Raw genomic sequence first — 17524 nt, 5'->3', positions numbered from 1 at the left:
TCAACAAGGTCCAAGAAATAAACATTCACTTCTCTATAAAAAGGATAGAAAATTGCTTGTTTCAGCGGCGATAGTGCGTTGCAATAATTGTGAAAAGCACAGGGTACATCAATGTTTCTTCAGGCGTAGCGCAAGGCTCGGTTTTGGGGCCACTCATGTTCTTGGCTTATATAAACAATATCTCTCAATGCATTGCATCCTCAGTTCAGTTATTTGCCAGCGACTGTGTTGTGTATCGAACAATTATCATGAGCCAATAATGTTGTAAATTTACAACCAGATTTACCACGAATGCAGTCCTGGTGTTCCACTTGGAATATAAATTTAAATGCCAAAAAGTGCGTTCATGTCAGTTTTACCAAAAAGAAAAAAACGCTTACTGACTTCTGGTATGTGGCGAATGATGATCTAATGCGTAAGGAAGCTGCATATTAGTATTTAGGAGTAACGCTCTCATCGGATTGTTCATGGAAAGCACATGTTCACCACTCTGTACATAGGGCTATTAGGGCACCAAATTTTATTCAAAGGAATTTGAGATTTTCTCATACCAATTTAAGAAATAAGGCATATATGAGTTGCATAAAGCCTATTTTGGAGTACGCTTGTGCAATTTGGGACCCTTCGAAGAAGGCGCTCATTGAGCACATTGAAGAAATTCCAAACCGCGCAGTCAGATTCGTCTTGGGATGATTAGGAAGAAAGGACAGAGTAAGTGCCATCAAGAATGAGCTCAGATGAGACCTGCTTGCCTCCGGAAGAACATTAAGGCTTAAACCGTTGTGTATGATTTACAACAATAACATCGACATTAAGGAAGAGATCTGTTTTATAGGGCCACACTATGTCACCAGGCGCGTAGATCACACTTATCAAATTTGAGAATATTAATCCCTGACTGGTACTTGCGCAAATGTATTTTTGTTGCATCTATTAGAGAGTGGAATCGCTTAACTGAAATGCAAGTCTGCTGTGTGAATGAAGGTGTCCTTTTTTCTATGCTGCAAACCTCCATCCTGTAACGTGTTGGGGCGCTGCGGGGTAGTCTCTGAGAAAAGGGTAAAGGATAACGCGCGACATATGAATAAATTTCTGCTTTATCTAAGCTGAACAAACAGCCTGCTTGACCTAGAAGTAGCACTATTGATTCTTGATGATAACGCTTGGCAGGTTTATGCCAGATCTGAATTGAGTCAAGTGAGTTGGCTGTTACAGCAATCTTACGCGGTCTCTTGACGTCGTAAATTGCCTTGTGCCGACACTGTGCGGCCTTAACATTGGCCAAGTAACACTTGCGAGATTGGTACTCTTAATGTTCCGTTAACAATCCTTACGTGGACGAAAGAGTGATTTCTAAAACAAAGGCGCCTCTCACGCTGCCCCATTAAAAATGATCGAGGCAGATATCACCATTATTTTTGTATGCGGACACTGATATTGGGACATCTTTTAAGCATCACCGTCACATCTTTATAAAATATCACGCTCAAGAGCACTTAAATTGCTCAGAGACCATTTTGCTATCAGTAAAGCTTTGGCATTCTACCAGTGTATAATAAGAGAAAGTGGCGCTCACACACTGAAAAAACGTTGCATACATGAGAACTCATTCTTGAAATAAGCAAAGAGAAGACTAAAAGCGCCGTCCTGCGCTGAGGCGTGCGCTGCTTCGGTCATGTTTCTGGATAAGCCTGGTGAATTCCAGGCTCGAAAAGGTAGCTCTCTTTAACACATCACTCTCAGTATCTCTTCTAAACAAGAAATAATCAACAGCGAATAAATTGAATGGTCCTTTTAACCTTTTTTTTTCTAGTCATGAACATTTATGCGCCGCTTTGAGCCAAGTGTATTTTCACGATATATAAAAGCTGTGCAGAGCCGCTTAGTCGACTCTCCACTTAGTCTCTAGAGTTGTTTGCAGATAAAGACGTACTGCGAGATGGCGAAAGTTGAGATAGCGGCAAAACATGACAAGAGCCGTCCATATTCTGAGGAACCGCCACTTGCGTCCGTGCTTGGTTTAAGGCTGACGGATAACGTCGAGATATCGCACGACGAAGAACTGCTGACGCTTTTCAGCATTGTAGAGACAGTCGTGCGTAGCCAAATCTTTCCGAACAAATGTGGTCGCCTCTCACTGCACAAAATCATAAGGATGCATGCAAGGGGTTTCAAGCAGAGCAAGCACCGCAGAGGGATGTCGCCAATAGTTCCTCCAAAATAAGTATAATTGAATGATGGAAACAAAATTCGGGGTAGGAGACATTGAAGCACAGACTTTCAGAGTTGGATGGGACAACCTTAATAGATCCCGTCTGCCGGGTGTCATAGTGGATGGTGATTCACGTACGAGTATTTCTGTACTCATTTTATATCGCCGTAATGTTTAGGCGCTTAATCCAGGATTGCCCGTCGTAGCCTTTGTTGGCGTAAAATTTCACCAGCCATTCGTGAGAGGTTTGCGCAGGTCAAAATTATTGGGACACTTCAACACCATCTCGACGCTATGGCGAAATAGAGGTTTTGGAGTTCTCTGAGCTTCATCGGTATGGAAACATCGTCGAAGACGGTCCACGCCACTTTTAAACGTAGAGCCCGGAGGCGTCACCTGTCACGGCAACAACATATCAGGTGTCTATGTAATTCCGATGGCCGCCGAATGGCGCCACCCTAAAATTTTTCCGTGGGTTTGTTTAGGCAATATCTTAATTCTTAGTTACGGCGACGGATAGAAGGGAAGCCTCAGTTTCCAAGCGCAGCCAACGTTTCGACAAGTGGACTTGTCTTCATCTGGACCCAGACAAAGACATGTCCACTTGTCGAAACTTTGGCTGGGCTTGCAAACCGAGGCTCCCTCTACCCTTGTTCAATTCTATTTTATATGGTGCAGGCATTACCATTAATCGTTCTACCTTGGATTCTAAACACTACAATCAACAAACTTCGCCAATATCCCGCTTTTTTATAACCAAAATGATCCACCGCCGTAAAAGTGGTTTATGAAAATTGGATTACGTCACCGCATCGTCACCGCATAGGATGACATCACCGCATGGCAACCTGTTTGCCGTTATCGAGACAACACACACTTTGGGATTTTGCGAAGCGATCGCTCATGTTCATCGTGTGCAATGCGATTTTCGGCAATAATTATTTGGAGGAGCATTCAAGATGATGTAAAGCAGTCGCTGTGACAGAAGACGACCAATGATCTTGATTCAGTGTTTGTACTGCAGTACATATTTTGGGGGAGTGGGCTGCAGTATTCTTGGACTAAAATGCGATGCTCTGAAAGTTTTGTCTCAACGACATTGAACAAAACAAAAACCCGTCATTAAATCTCCATATTGGTGGCATCTTGAGTCGTACATGACAGTTGCTTTTGGTTACTTCAGTCATGAGTTAGCCTGTTCAAAGCATATCGGTAGCAGAAGACAAAGGATGCCAAATGCCTGTTTTTATCTTCAAGAAAGCTATCGTCACGCCATTTGTAGCCTGTTTCTATTTGATGTTTGATGGCACCCAACGCGTGGTGAATGCGGCCATACTGCCCATCGTCGACGACATCGATACTGTGGAAGTGAAACAGCCCCTTTAAAACCAGCAGGGTGGGTCTGCAAACAATTCCTGAATATGGCTCCAGGCACGCACTATACCTTGCGGAGATTCATTTCTCGCGTGTGAAGTGCGCAGTCGAGTGAATTCGAGTCCTTCAACATACCCGAAAATAATCAACGATCTATCAGGAACATTTTCAGACCTCATTCTTAAGCTTAACATGACAGCCACCATTTCCTGGGCACCTGCGCACGCAAGCATTGAAAGCAACAAATCGGCCAACGTTGAGACTCGAACAGCTGCACGCAAAACACCAGCCGCACCGAACAAACCTTGCACCATTTCGGTTAACAAAACCTTCTTGTTGGTTCCCTCCGCCTTCAAAGAAATCACGAGGTAGCGACACCGCTAAGCACTTAAGAACCTCCGCACTGGAAGAGTGAAACGCACCGAGCCGAAGAATAGGTACGCCCTTTTCGCCCTATGCCAGAGCAGCTATAAAGGCCCCATAGAGGTAAACCCGCCGGCTCACGATCAACACTGCATCAATATCTTGTTTTTATTAGGACACAAGTCATTCATCAAAGACCGCGACGAAGAGATGCGCCGGATCACAGCGATTGCTACCCATGTCGTATACTAATGTCAATATTATTCTGATATTCGATAAAGGTCTCTCGCAGAAATAATCGTTGCCATCCCTCTGGCCGACTACATCGTCTAAGTACTCCCACTGTCATTCGATGGAGCGGCCGTCACTAGGTTATGGGAAAAGCTGGAGGAGTTTGTCAATGCAGGCACAAAAGCCAGGCCTACGGCAGTCTACCTCATATGAACCAGCTCCTGTCTCGGTCGCCGGGATTGTGGTAGTTACAGGTGCACGCAGAGATACTTAAAGCAAAAGTGCGTACTAAGAGCTTCAAATACAAGACGTGTTTCAATCAGTAAGTCAATGAATTAATTAATCAATCAATCTACTCGTTTATTGCGTTTACTGGGAGAATCTGATCTTTTTCATTTCTGAAATGAGCAATCTGTCCCGTTAATCTCTATCTTTGGTCCACAGTGACCCATGTTTTTAGTCGCGGTACACATGGAATACGTTGTTGTTCTTATTACTGTCGTTTAAACTCATGTCAAATACCAACGCATGAGCTTCGGCCGATAATGGGGTTGCACAGATGTGGTTAGAGGTGTGCTTTGCCAAAAATAAAATGATTATGTAAGGCAGAGATAGGGAAACGAAAAGATGAAACGCCAAAATAAAAAAGCAGAAATGATAACGCATGGAGGAGATGAACACTGAGTAGAGAATAACACCTGAACAGGCACGAACGTTAACGTTCTCATCGCTTACACAAGAAGGAGGAGGAAGATGAGGAAAGGAAGGGAGGTTACCCAGTAAAAGCAACCGCTTTGCTACCCTAGGGCATCATGATTCTCCAGGGTTGTCTTGAAATGTATCGTTTCGTGCGGCGCCAGTTTGATTAGCTATATTTATCAGTCAGTTTACTTCTTTCGTTCAGTTGTGTCTGGTTCTTTGTGAATCTATAAACCATATCACGCCAAGGTGTTTGGTCGCTAACTACGTTTCGATAATCACACAGATTCAGCTGCAATGCCTCGATGATGCCATTTAACTCTCACTGTCAATATACGCTTTTTTTAGTGAGAAAGTCATGTTTAATTTGCCACTTAGAGTACATATTTTGTAAAATCGTTCCTTGAAGGCTGAAAATTTCCAATATGCCTCAGCCGCGATGCCATAGGATCGTTCGTTCCTCCTCGTACCTTAACCCAGCGATCAATATTGTTACCAACATTATTTAATAGGGCATTTATCTCCTTTAAATGGTGGTTGCATGAAGATTCTGACATTAAATTTTCAATATACGCCGATGGCTTCACGGTGTGGAGCCCACACAACGACCTACTGACTAAATCCGCTTCCTTGCATTCAGCTTTAGATATTACCTCCATATATGTTTCTTTCATTGGGACTATTAAAATTTCCGCCAGTAAACCTACGGTCATGTCAGTTGCGAGCGGCGCTTCGCCGTATACTGGCTGTAACATCTATATATCTATCTCAGTCCGGATTCCCACTTCAGAAAAGTACAAAAGTAAAATATTGGCTTTAACAATTCATGAGTCAGGAGTTATAACTACATGGCTGTCTCGCGCTAAGAGAACAGGCGTTACAGACACTGGGCCTGATCAGACGCACCGCTCCAAAAACGGCCGGCTCCCACTCAAATGTTGCACGACAGTTGGTCCGGGCAGTTGTGCAACCGCGCCTTACTTATCAAGCCACATTTAAACATTTGACAAGGGCACAATGGGATCTGCTTGAAGATATAAATCGAGAGGCAATAAGGGTTATCACCTGAGTTCCTTGCATAACACCATTCTTGGCACTCCGATAAAACGCACAGCTGAACACAATAGATGAACTGGTGCAGCAAATGCCTGATGCTCGCAGGATTAAGGCCACCTTCTCTCACGCAACGTGCGCTCTCAGGGCTTATGCTCCATCGCATTCAATTGTACCACCGCCAGTTCCAAGTCTTCCTTCTTGGCGTTTTGTAGAGCTTAGTGATAACAAACCAACGAATTTACGATGACAAAGAACACAGGACTCAGCTTCGTCACTTCGCGACCGAATTATAGATAAAGACACCTGCGTGCCACAAGGTGCCATTGTAATTTACGGGGACACCCTGCGAAGTGACATCCGCAGTTTACTGTCCTTGCATGCCTGGCCTAAACAAGACATCAACGTTTCAATTACCGGAACCTCCATCTTCATTTTGTGGGAATCTGCTTACTTTGCAAGAGGCGCTTCGCACTGTGACCTCTATTCCGATGGTTCCCGCGACCCCTATTGTTATACGCACTGATTCCCTCCAGTTGACAAAGCTGCTTATACGCGTCAGTAGCAGCCCACAAATCTTCAAAGATATACACAGTCTAGCGGCAGGCGTACCGCAGCCAATTCGGATTGAATATATTTAGTGTTATTTGTTTTCGGGTTTTATATTTTTTTTTTTCAAATTCGGGATGGTAATCATTGGGCATTATTTTTCGACTTGATAATAGAAAAGAAATCGGGTTTTTCATGGAAGCAGTCCGAAATTCGGGTTTTATCGGGTTCAATTTTCAAACTAATAATTTCTTCATTTATTCGAGTTCTCCTAATCAGTACGTAACGATTATGGTTGTTTTCGCTTATTGTCAAGAAAGTGTTTCATAAGTCGGCGTTTCTGTCAAATTAATTACTCTCAGCGATGTGCAGCTGTCAGTTTTTAGGCAAGAAACATTTTATTCACTTCAGCTGGTCATGAATGTTTTCGACGCCCTAATTAGCATACATAATCATTAGCATGCGCAAAGGTTCAGGTTCCATCCGAGACCTGTCTGGGCTCTGGAGGTACCTCAGCTGAGAAAACTTTCGCTCTACGTCACAGCTGCCATTAGCTGGACACAACGATGTCAGCAATGCATGTTCTAGCCGATAATAACGCACAGTTGTGTCGTACGAGTGGTCCATCAGTTCAACACTTTCTTTCATTTGTGGGGCTTGCTTCCACCAAGTACTGGTTAAACTCCTTTCGAAGCGAGTCTATATCTCATGTCACGGAATAAAAAGAGGTCGGTTGTCATCAAACGACTCATTCAGTTTCAAACCAGTTTCCACATTGTCACCTGGTTTTCTTTCTTTCTCTGAGAAGTTATGTTTCAGAGTTCGGACCCATATTCTGGAGATTTTCGCGCAAACCTCTTCACAACAAGTTTTTACTAATGTGGCACTGCTCTTAGGTGACAAAGACAAAACGCCTTTTGCTCGAGTGATTTTATTTATCACCGTGCAAAGCTCCTTGACAGCTTGACACTTACGAGGGGATCGAAGCCTAGCATCAGAAGTTTTCCGCTTTCAAGCGTTTTCTGGATATCTGAACCTACCTCGAGTGCCTCTCTCATTAAGACTGTTTCCTCGTAAAGAACCTCTTTATAACAGAGTATACTTTCTTATAAAGCACCAAAGCAGAAGCTATTAGAGCGATATATCGCTCGAATAGCTTTTGCTTTGGTGCTTTCATACAGGCTTTCAACGCGTTACTTAGGCACATTTGTTCCAGAAACATGAAAAAATCGAACTTAACTCGATTTAAAAAAAATGTTTGTTGTGCAAAAACTGGGTAAAAATTAACAACCCTAACATATATTCCGAGTTATCTTGTAACTTCGCAAAGCCGTGCAGACTCTGCGGCCCGCCTTAACACATCAATCTCGTCATCGCCAAGCCTCTTAAAATTGGATAATGCTACCATTCTTTTAACAAGAAAGGAGCACCTTCGACGCATTACACGTGCTGCCATGCCTCCATGTACGGTAAACCTTCCCGGAGGTTTAACCTATACAGAGGAGGTGGTGCTTTAGGAGATTCGAGGTGGGGTTATCCTGACACCTGCAGTGACTCAAGAGTGGCCTCAATTTCGAGATTTGTATCGCCACCCTGGTTGCCCTGGCTTCAAGACATGAGATCCAGAAGCCGGTATCCGCCACCTGCCTTGGGAATGTCCAGCGCTGAAGCCGATGAGGATCCGGCACCTGGCGGCAGCTGGCCTCTCCCCCATAATACGTCGTCATATGCCACTTGTACGCACGGATCGCATCATCGTTCACTTCTAGACTTCACTACAGCAGCCAACATTTTTTCGTCTATCATCAATCGCAAAAAAATCGAGGCCTTAATGGTAGCATGGCGAGAGAAAAATGTCAAATGTGTTCAAAACATGATCGTAAAGACAAAGTAATGATGCTTTCACTAACTTGGCTCGGTGTAGCACGTGAGCAGGCACGATAATTAAGATAATGAAAAGAGGGGCAAGTACCTGGCCCGAAGTACGCCTTCCGCGACTTCACTTTGTGGGTCCTTGGACACTAGTCACGGTGCATTGTAAATGAATCCGATAACAGGCAGTGGTCAAAGTTAACGAAGCGCAAAGCATGCTTGGTACTCCGACGTCCGGTTCGCTCGGCGACGAGCAAGTCTATGGGGCAGTGCTTGAAAGGCGGCACTGTCCAGCTTTAATTCAACTTATCAATCGCATTTTGAGCACTAATAAAATTGTAAAACAGGTCAGCATAATCTGTGTGCATTATTGTGCCCACGTTCAGCGTTGTATACCTGAAAAAAAGAACAAGAAGGCGTTGTATGTTCGACCGTTTCAGCCAGTGTCGTCTGCTCGCGTAGAAATTTAGCAACACTCCGATCACTTCCTAAAGTTTGTTGGTTGCTACTTTTGCACAGCTTGCAAGGTTGCACAGATTGCACAGCTGTTCCTGTTACACGTCTTCTGCTTTTCAGTCATCCTACGCTGACCCGGAGGCGCTTCATTTTAGTTGTGGTCGGCCTGGTCCTGTTTTATCTCATTTGCACAACGGTTTTCAACAACAAGCCTAAGCACGGTGAGCGGATGTATTTGTTGATCTACTGAAGGAAACTGTGTGAGCAGTTTTGATAACACAATTGCATTTTTCAAAACAATATATACGAAGAAAACTGCAATTTAAGAATATATTTTCCTCTAATAGGCTCTGACATTTCTCTGGCGCTCTTTTTTTTTTGTTGCATTAAGCGCCTTTTAAATGGGCAGATTATACGTACTCATTTTGATTGTTACTCTCTGCTATGGAGAGACCGAAGTTGCTTACGGAAATAATATCAGCATATACAGGCAAATATACAGTTAACACAATTATTATTTAAAATGTTTTAAGCTAACTACAAATTAATAAAATTACAACGTATCAGTTAATTTAGAGCGCTTGCATTGGGCGTCAATCAAATACCCAAAAGGTGGGAACAGATTTCCTTAACATCCTGTAAAACATATTCCACTACATAGAGTGCGAACTTGACGCTGCCTGAGGCAGCACAACATTGACCCAGAAAAAGCTAGTCTAATTTATTACAGCGGGTACTACATTAGTGAGGAGGCTCTTTTGGCTGAATTTTGTACAAGGGAAAAGCTGTTCCAGCAAAACAATTCAAACTCGGAAGAGGCGGGTGCACTCATTAAACGGGTTAGCGGTCTAAAATTGTGCTCGGATGGAAGCGAACAAATAGTTGCTGGCACGCATCTGCTGGAACTGCCGGCGGAGGAGCTAAAAGGCGGCGCTACCAGTACCACCCCATATGTTGCCGCGGAGACGGCACGCTAGACAAGGAGACAGGATTTGTTTACCACAAGTCCAGGCTGAAGAAAGGGGTTTATTTCTTGGACGTGCTAGAAAGCAATAATAAAGAATTACCGCTGCCTTTGTATGGAATTAGATATTGGCCTACAGATAATGAAGATATGGTTGTTCTTTTGAGTTAGGTTTGCTCGTCGGCCTCCATTGTATACAGCGCCCAGGAATGGCCGGGTATAACTGTGATATGGCCGGGTATAACTGTGGCCGGGTATAACTGCGATGACCGGCTGGAACGCATGTACTTTCGTGGAAGTATTCACAAGTTTATTGGAGCCATTAAATCTCAAACATGTGTCCCGGACTGGTTATTAATCTTAGAGCCCTTAGTTGCGTCTAGATAATTTTAGTATGTCAAAACCATACTCGTAGGCATTGGTTTGGTTTATTTTTTTTCTCTCCAATGCATTTTGATGTGCGATAAAGCCTGGCAATAAATAAAGTCCGCCCTGGAGCAACGGTTATCGCGATCGGTTGGGGGTCGAAAGGATAGTGGCTCGATTCCTAATGGACATTGTTTTTTCCCAGGTGCCACAAGGTCGACCCTTTCTGCGCAGATCATATGATCACGTCTCTCATAAATGAAATTTAACTGAATAGATGCCGCGATGTAAACAAGAGATGTTATCCAAAGGATCGAAAGCGGCAACTAGAAATGTGTGATCACTACCTCGTTGGATATATAAATGTCATATAGAAAAATTGCACCCCTAATTTACTCACATGTGGAACCCAAAATTTAAGGGAAATCAAAAGACCCAGGAATAAGCTTAAAGAATTACAGCCAGCGATGCCACGGAGAGGGATGAAGGCGACGTTAAATATAGAGAGTAGGGGTGCGGTATTTTGTGCCGTAATCGCATGCCAACTATTCGTAAATCGAAACCAATAAGAATAAATACGCATAGGAAGAGTAATTTATTGCCGTCCAAAACAGTAACTACTGGTCTCTCAGTAGAATGTACTGCATTTAAAGACAGCACGCCTATACCGACGGCAGGCAGATGGTATAAAATATACTTGCTACAGGAGAATAGAAGCATGGATTACCTGCAGGTACCCAGGAAAGGATAACGCAAGGCAGGTCCCTCTGGCAAGGTGAATCTTGTAGCGCTCATATTACAGGTTATAACGATGAATTCTACCGCAGAAACTGCTTTTAACCCTCCTCCCCTTTGTCAAGTCAACCTCAATTGTTTGCCCAATTTCGAGGACTACATATTTTTACTTTGCTAACGCCTTGAAGCGAGCGTAGTAGTTGTAGTAGTAGTGGTTATTTATTATATATACAGAAGGAAGGAAAAGATGTTTGTCTGCCCCGGTATCTGCTATCTGATATCTGAAGCACCTGAACTTTAGCGGCAGAAATAAAGGGAAAGCGACGAAGGGGTAGAGTAAATTAAAGAGGTGAGTGATAGGGAGAAAGGGCAGGGCAAGTAAAAATTAAAATAAATAAATACACTGTACACTAATATACAGTAGTTTGCTTGAGGTCCACCCGCAAACTTCTTAGGTCTAAGCGGGCGTTTTTCTTTTGCCTTTTTGTGATGGGTACTGAACGTTCCCATCTGATGTGTGCTCTCAGTTGCCATATCACTCGTATATTGCGACGTAATGCAACTAGCAACTAGCAACACGTACCCGATATGCATCACTGACTAACCTAGTGTAGCTTTCGCTGCAAGCAATTTTAGTTCAAATAACGATTGACCGGTGAGTTTATAACGTCGGCATGTGCGCAGAAGGCATGAAATAGCTTAGTCTTTACAGCAATCATTGAATGGCGTTTTGTTTACCGGTTGTTCTGAACTCTGACGACTGCGCATAGCATAGCGAGTGGTAAAAAATGTACTTATATTGAAGGGACTACCAGGCGGAGAATATACTTTAGAAGAGGTCGTTTGTAATGCGATAGATCTCGATATTTTCATTGGCACGCAGATTAGATGTCGGTCTTCATATTGCGCAAAACCATTCTATACAGAGTAGGTGCCCTTCGTGTAAATATGGACGAGCAGCGCGAACGCATTTGCCTGTGCTCCTGTGTGGCCGTTTATGTGTTAGAGTAACCCTGTGATGATGGAACATAAGAGCGCACAGTCGCGGAAAGGAGTTTATAGCGTTGCATCATTGTGTCCTACATTATATCATCGATCGTGCCTACAATCCACAAAACACAATTTTGATGTCGCACGAGGTATTCGGCCATGCATTTTCGAACATACTACAGGCCTTCATAGCCTTCCTTGCATGTGCACTGTCAACATGTTGGATATTGTGCGAAACAAGTATCTAGCCTAAAATCCTAAACTACACTCTTAATCTCGTTTTACATAGGTTCCAGTTACAAGTGGAACTTCAAAAAAAGTTCCGCCTAATAAGTGGAACTTTTTTAAAAGTTCCACTTATAAGCGGAACGTATGTGGAACCAGATTAAGAGTGCATACTTGAACACTTTGAGTTCTATTTCGGGGGGCAGAGGTGTCACGAAAATGCCAAGCATTTGGCACTCCTCAAGCTTTAAACAACTTATTTTTGTCGTTGTGATCCTCATAAAGATGGCGCATACCCACAAGGGGGATCGGCCTCGACCAGGCAATGATTGTTTTAAAGTGTGGGCGGCTCGCGCAGCTAGTGTATTTGTTCCCGTTCGGCACAAAAATAAAAGGAAGCCGCTTGGTTTCAGTGGTCTATCACTGTCTCTTGAGTGCCTTAAGCTGCATATTATGAAAGCTACAGAGATCTCGAATCATAGGTGTCCCTTTTCTTGCTTGGACTTGATAGGGGTAAAGGGCACCGCACGTAGAAGATGTCACATGGCTGCTGGGCTTAGCCCACTGGTGCCCCAATTATAGGTGCCCATTTTCTTGCTTGGACCTGATAGGGGTAAAAGGCACCGCACGTAGAAGATATCACATGGCTGCTGAGCTTAGCCTACCGGTGCCCCTCAAATGGTTTATGATTTGCATAAGTGAAGGCGGCTGACATCCTCGCATTACAGGGGCCATTTTCTTGCTCGGCCGTAACAGAGATAAGGGGCGCCGCTTTTCTTAGAAACAAGTCGGTTTTGGCGGGGTCGGATAAAAAGAACCCTTTGCCACAAAATGGACGTATGACAAGTGGCGTGTTTAAGATTGGTTCTTATATGCTGATTTTTTTTTTTTTCATTTTCCGCTCCGTGAACAGAGCAAAGAGACAGTGGAAGGGCTGAGAGGGGTGAACTCGTCAATGCCTCCAACGTCGCTATCTACAAGTTGTCCGACGCAGAATTCATCGACTCTACATTAGAAGGGCAGCTGCCAGCTGCGTTCAGCGCCATTCTCAAAGACTACTCCACCGTGTCTCAAGCCGATGTTAAAATAGTGTTTGTAGTCACCTACTACCGAGCTGGTTCATCTTTCCTCGGCGAACTGCTGTCTCAGGTACCCAGAACATTCTTTCACTTCGAGCCGCTTATCCCGTTCACAGTGAGCGGCCGTATCCGGCGTGGCAGGGAGCGTCACGCCTTTCAGCTCATCGAGCACTTGCTCCGATGCCAGCTGGAGGCAGTTCCGCTGTACACGGTGTGGCTTGAGAATCATGGCTATTACAAGTTCAACCACTTCTTGGCCAACATCTGTGAAGGAGGTCAGTCGTGCTCGTCTCCGAGTCACCTTTCAGCACTGTGCAAACGAGCCAGCACTCAAGTTTTTAAATTCACCAGGCTATACATGAGGCAGGTGAGTTCCATTACCATCTATTTATTTACTCAGCACTTCGGTATTGGCTTCTGAAGAAAATAATTATTATATGTTACCACAAACAGAGCATGTATATGAGTATTCATGCCTAAAGGGAGCTTACATGCGATTTTTAGATTATAATATTTAAGTCCGAGCGAATGTTTTATTGCAATATGAGCAAGTTTTGAGTGCGGTAAACGAAGATAAAAAACTAAATTCACATTTATGATTACAGTACGCAATTTTAAAAATGTCAATTTTTCTAGCGTGCATGAAACGCTTACTGAAGCAGAAGCCTGCAGTGAGCTTCAGGCAACACCTCTCTTCTTCACCATTTGAAGGTATGTGCGCAAAAAAGGACGATCACGAGAGAAGAGTAGACAGGACGAGAGGAGCGCAAACGTGAACTGATGTTCATTCGAAAGGGAGGCGGGATTACATAGTTGGCTACAGATTTTCCCTATGTCCACAAAACTGCTCACATCCTGAAGAAAGTAGGGAATAAATACGGTGTCTAGCTGTCGTTTTCACCGCCTTGTAGGCTCAGCCGCCTTTGTGCCCGAATCGGCCGAACTTCCAACAAGAAGAAACGCAATGGTTGCAGCGTAGAACACAAAAACCCATATGAGAACTGCCAAATGGGCGTAGTGTATCAGATTTTTGTAAGATATACGGGCAGACTGGCCACTGCATCAAATTCGCTTAGCTGAACATGAAGGGTCAATTCGGGAACTAGATTAATATCACCTGATAAAACATTGCCTGGAAAGCAAGCCGTTACTAAAAGAAAGGATGGTTCTGCGGAAGTGCAGCGATAAAAAAGCACACGAACTTGTTGAAGCCTATTAAATCCATATAGGAAATCAGTGATACGTCCATCAAACTTTACGGTAGTGAAAAGCGTTTCTTAGAAGCCACTATCCATCACTTGTCACTCCCCTCCCCCCCCCCCCCTTCCTCCATTATTATGGTCGTATATTACGGTCTAGGCTCTTATACCCTTTGGAGCCTCTACTGGCAAACTGTGTAAGCCTGCCTCCTTTTCGAATAAACATCATCTGAAGTTCGCGCTCGTCCCTTCCTGTCGCCTCTTCTCTCGTGATCGTCCTTTTTTGCGCACATACCTTCCCGTCGTCATGAACCAACTCGCCCAACAACGTATCCTGCTGTTTGATTGACGCTGTGGGTGGGCTTCATAGTCTACACGCGAATTTTGCGGTGCCATGCCACCATTTGGAACACTGCATTACACGGGGGCTCAGTGGTATCGCCAGGTCAAATGACTCTCTTTAGCTTGATTACCAAATGTGCAGTTCGTTGATTACTAAGAATTTGCTTATTGAGACTGCGTAATCAGCGTGTGAGTCCATCACATTGCTACATGTGAGCCTACCATTCGGTCTAAAAAGAAGCGGCCGAGGAAGTAGCGCTTGTTCCTTTTTCCCTGGCACAGGCTGGTCAAGCAAAACAAACAGGGCCGAAACAACCACAATTAGATGGTGTCTCCTGAGCCTAGGAATTCTGACGTGTTTAATAAAAGCGCTTTATAATTTATCATCAATATAAGAAAAATCTCAACTAGGATTTTCAAGATTTGATGTGAGAACAACTATCCTGTGCAGTAGCGCTGGTAACAGTGACACAAAATAGACAACTGCGCACTTTCGTGGCGCGCGGACAGTTACCAAAAACGGTAGCCTTATCCGTTCTTGGCCTTAGTAGAACCCCCATAGAAGGCAAACGGCTGTTGTTTGCAGCCGTTTTGTTATTGTTTTTAGAAATTTATGACGGCCCTCTACGCTAAGAAATACAAATAATTTCTTCAAACGGTAGTGATCAGAAATATGTACTGAAACTGGCCTTCATTGAAGAACTTTAAATTCCCTATAAAAGTTTGCATGAATTTAGTTTTGGCTTTGGTGCTTAAAACAGCAATTTTTCTAACCGTTCTGATTGCAGTATTTTGTAATATAATAGATAGATGCCAATAGTACTGTTGAAAATTATGTATGGCGTGTGATTATTTAGCAACATGAGTTTAAAAATGCATATAGCAATCACAGCATCACCTATCTAGTGTTCTGTTGTAGAAAGATGTTTTCAAAATTAGTTTCCGGCAAGAAAACTTACAGTTTCAACGTCAATGAGGTGATGCTGTGAGACTGAAATCTTTTGGAGCTCAACAATGCAATAATGCGACAGGAACATGTACTTTGCCAGCATTTGGGCATGACCGATTTGCGGTGGCTGTTTGTGTGGGTACAAGACATTTCTGACCTTCATGACTACCAGAAAAATTATTTTAAACGATCGCTGTTTTTGAATGTCGCGATCTTCATCGCTACAGCAAAAAATCCAAATTTTTGCAAATTGTGATGGTTCTCTCAGCCCCAAAAACGATTATGTTTCATGCATTCCTTGTGCATGTTGTCTGAATAGTTGAGTGGATACTTTGCTTACCTGTGATTCCTAAATTCGTACAATAACGGAGTGACCGGAATTCCTTAGAAACTCAAGAGTTTAGAATGCTATTTGGAAACGGTTTAAATTTGTTTCGCTGTAAATATATAAATTCCGCCTATAATAACTGACAATATAGCAGAACTTGTCATCTTTCGCAAACAGCCAACACGAGGAAGGCACCCTCATAGCTTCAATGTCTGCAGATATGTTCTCCTTTGTGCTATAAGAGCTAATGAAACCTGGAAAATCCTTTCCTTTAGTAAACGCAGTACTTTTCCCGTGGCTATAAAACCGGATAACACCGACTGAAACACAGGTTCGAGAACTCTTATATACTTAAAAGCAATATAAAAAAAGGATATACCCCCTAAATATGTGTATAGGTCCTATTACAGCTCAGGAAAAGATATTTGCAGCGTTGTTTTAACACCATACGCTGTTCACAATATATTCAGAGCTATACCCTTCCCAAGTGTGAATAGGATGCCTGAAGATATTTATAATTTTCCTCAATTGACTAATAGCAGGGCGATGCAATAAACAAGGCCATTCAACCCTGCACAGAAACATTGGTGCGAAGTCGTCCAAATGTCTTCTCATTCTGGAAGTTGCTTGTGCGACATATTTTGTAAGTTTAGAGCCAAATGCGCTCGACTGTCCTGTTTTCTATACTGATACCTCAGTACAGGATGCGAAAACTTTTGAGATGTCTAGTCAAAGCTCGAACTTCCAACGTCGCGTAATCAAGTAAGCTAGGTATAACTCACTATGCAGGTGGCGGTTTGGCTGAAACGGAACCCAGACATCGCTCGGTCGGTACGAGTGCTTCATCTCGTGCGAGACCCTCGCGCCATCTACAGTTCTCGCCGTGGCTTAGGGTGGTGCACACGAAATATCGACTGTGACAAACCTAGCGCCCTCTGCAATCAAATGCGTATGGACATCGAGGCATTCGGAGAGCTCACGGGATTCCTGCCAGCCACTCGAATGCAAAGGCTTCGATTCGAAGATCTTGCCTGGGACGCAATGAACGAGACTCAGCGTCTCTACGCCCGTCTTGGTCTCGATTACACGGCCTCCGTAGCACAGTATGTTGCTAACCACACAAAGGCCACAAAGGCTCAAAATGTCCCTGATCAGTGGAAAACTAAACTTTCGCGAAAGACCATTGGCGTGATTGAAGAAGAGTGCAGGGATGTGCTACAGAGCCTTGGTTACGAGTTATTGGTGCGCGGTAGGGACATAACTAAAACAAAAAGTCTGATTCTGAAGGACAGAAGTGGAGGTTGGTTACTCTGAATAAAGTGAGAGCGTATTTTAAATGTTCACAATAGGAAATATTGTCAACATCAAGTACAACTCCATTGTTTTCTTTTATACTGTAGTGCTGAATCTGTCAGGCAAAGTCGACTAAAAAGTCGACTGCAAAATTATCCCAAGAACAGGTAATGGACACTATTTTAGGGCGAAAACCTTTTAATGCTTATGCAGTCGTCCTCAGGTCACCCAGGCAGGCCACCCTA

General features: G+C 43.6%; 1 protein-coding gene across 1 annotated transcript in view; it reads left to right on the top strand.

Moving 5' to 3' along the window:
- LOC146199938 (carbohydrate sulfotransferase 5-like) overlaps positions 1 to 17305 on the top strand; it is a 32477-nt gene extending 15172 nt beyond the window's left edge. Inside the window, exons 2-4 of the mRNA XM_084592235.1 lie at positions 8930 to 9030; positions 13003 to 13535; positions 16776 to 17305. Of these exons, the coding sequence (XP_084448361.1) occupies positions 8930 to 9030; positions 13003 to 13535; positions 16776 to 17300 (1159 nt within the window). The 3' untranslated portion in view covers positions 17301 to 17305. The remainder of the gene's footprint in view (positions 1 to 8929; positions 9031 to 13002; positions 13536 to 16775) is intronic.
- Positions 17306 to 17524: the final 219 nt, after the last annotated feature.

Source organism: Amblyomma maculatum, chromosome 2 (genome assembly GCF_055883805.1).
Source record: "Amblyomma maculatum isolate TAMU_Amacu chromosome 2, ASM5588380v1, whole genome shotgun sequence".
Taxonomy (NCBI): domain Eukaryota; kingdom Metazoa; phylum Arthropoda; class Arachnida; order Ixodida; family Ixodidae; genus Amblyomma; species Amblyomma maculatum.
The sequence above is the reverse complement of the archived record's forward strand: the minus strand, read 5'-3'. Positions and strand labels throughout refer to the sequence as shown.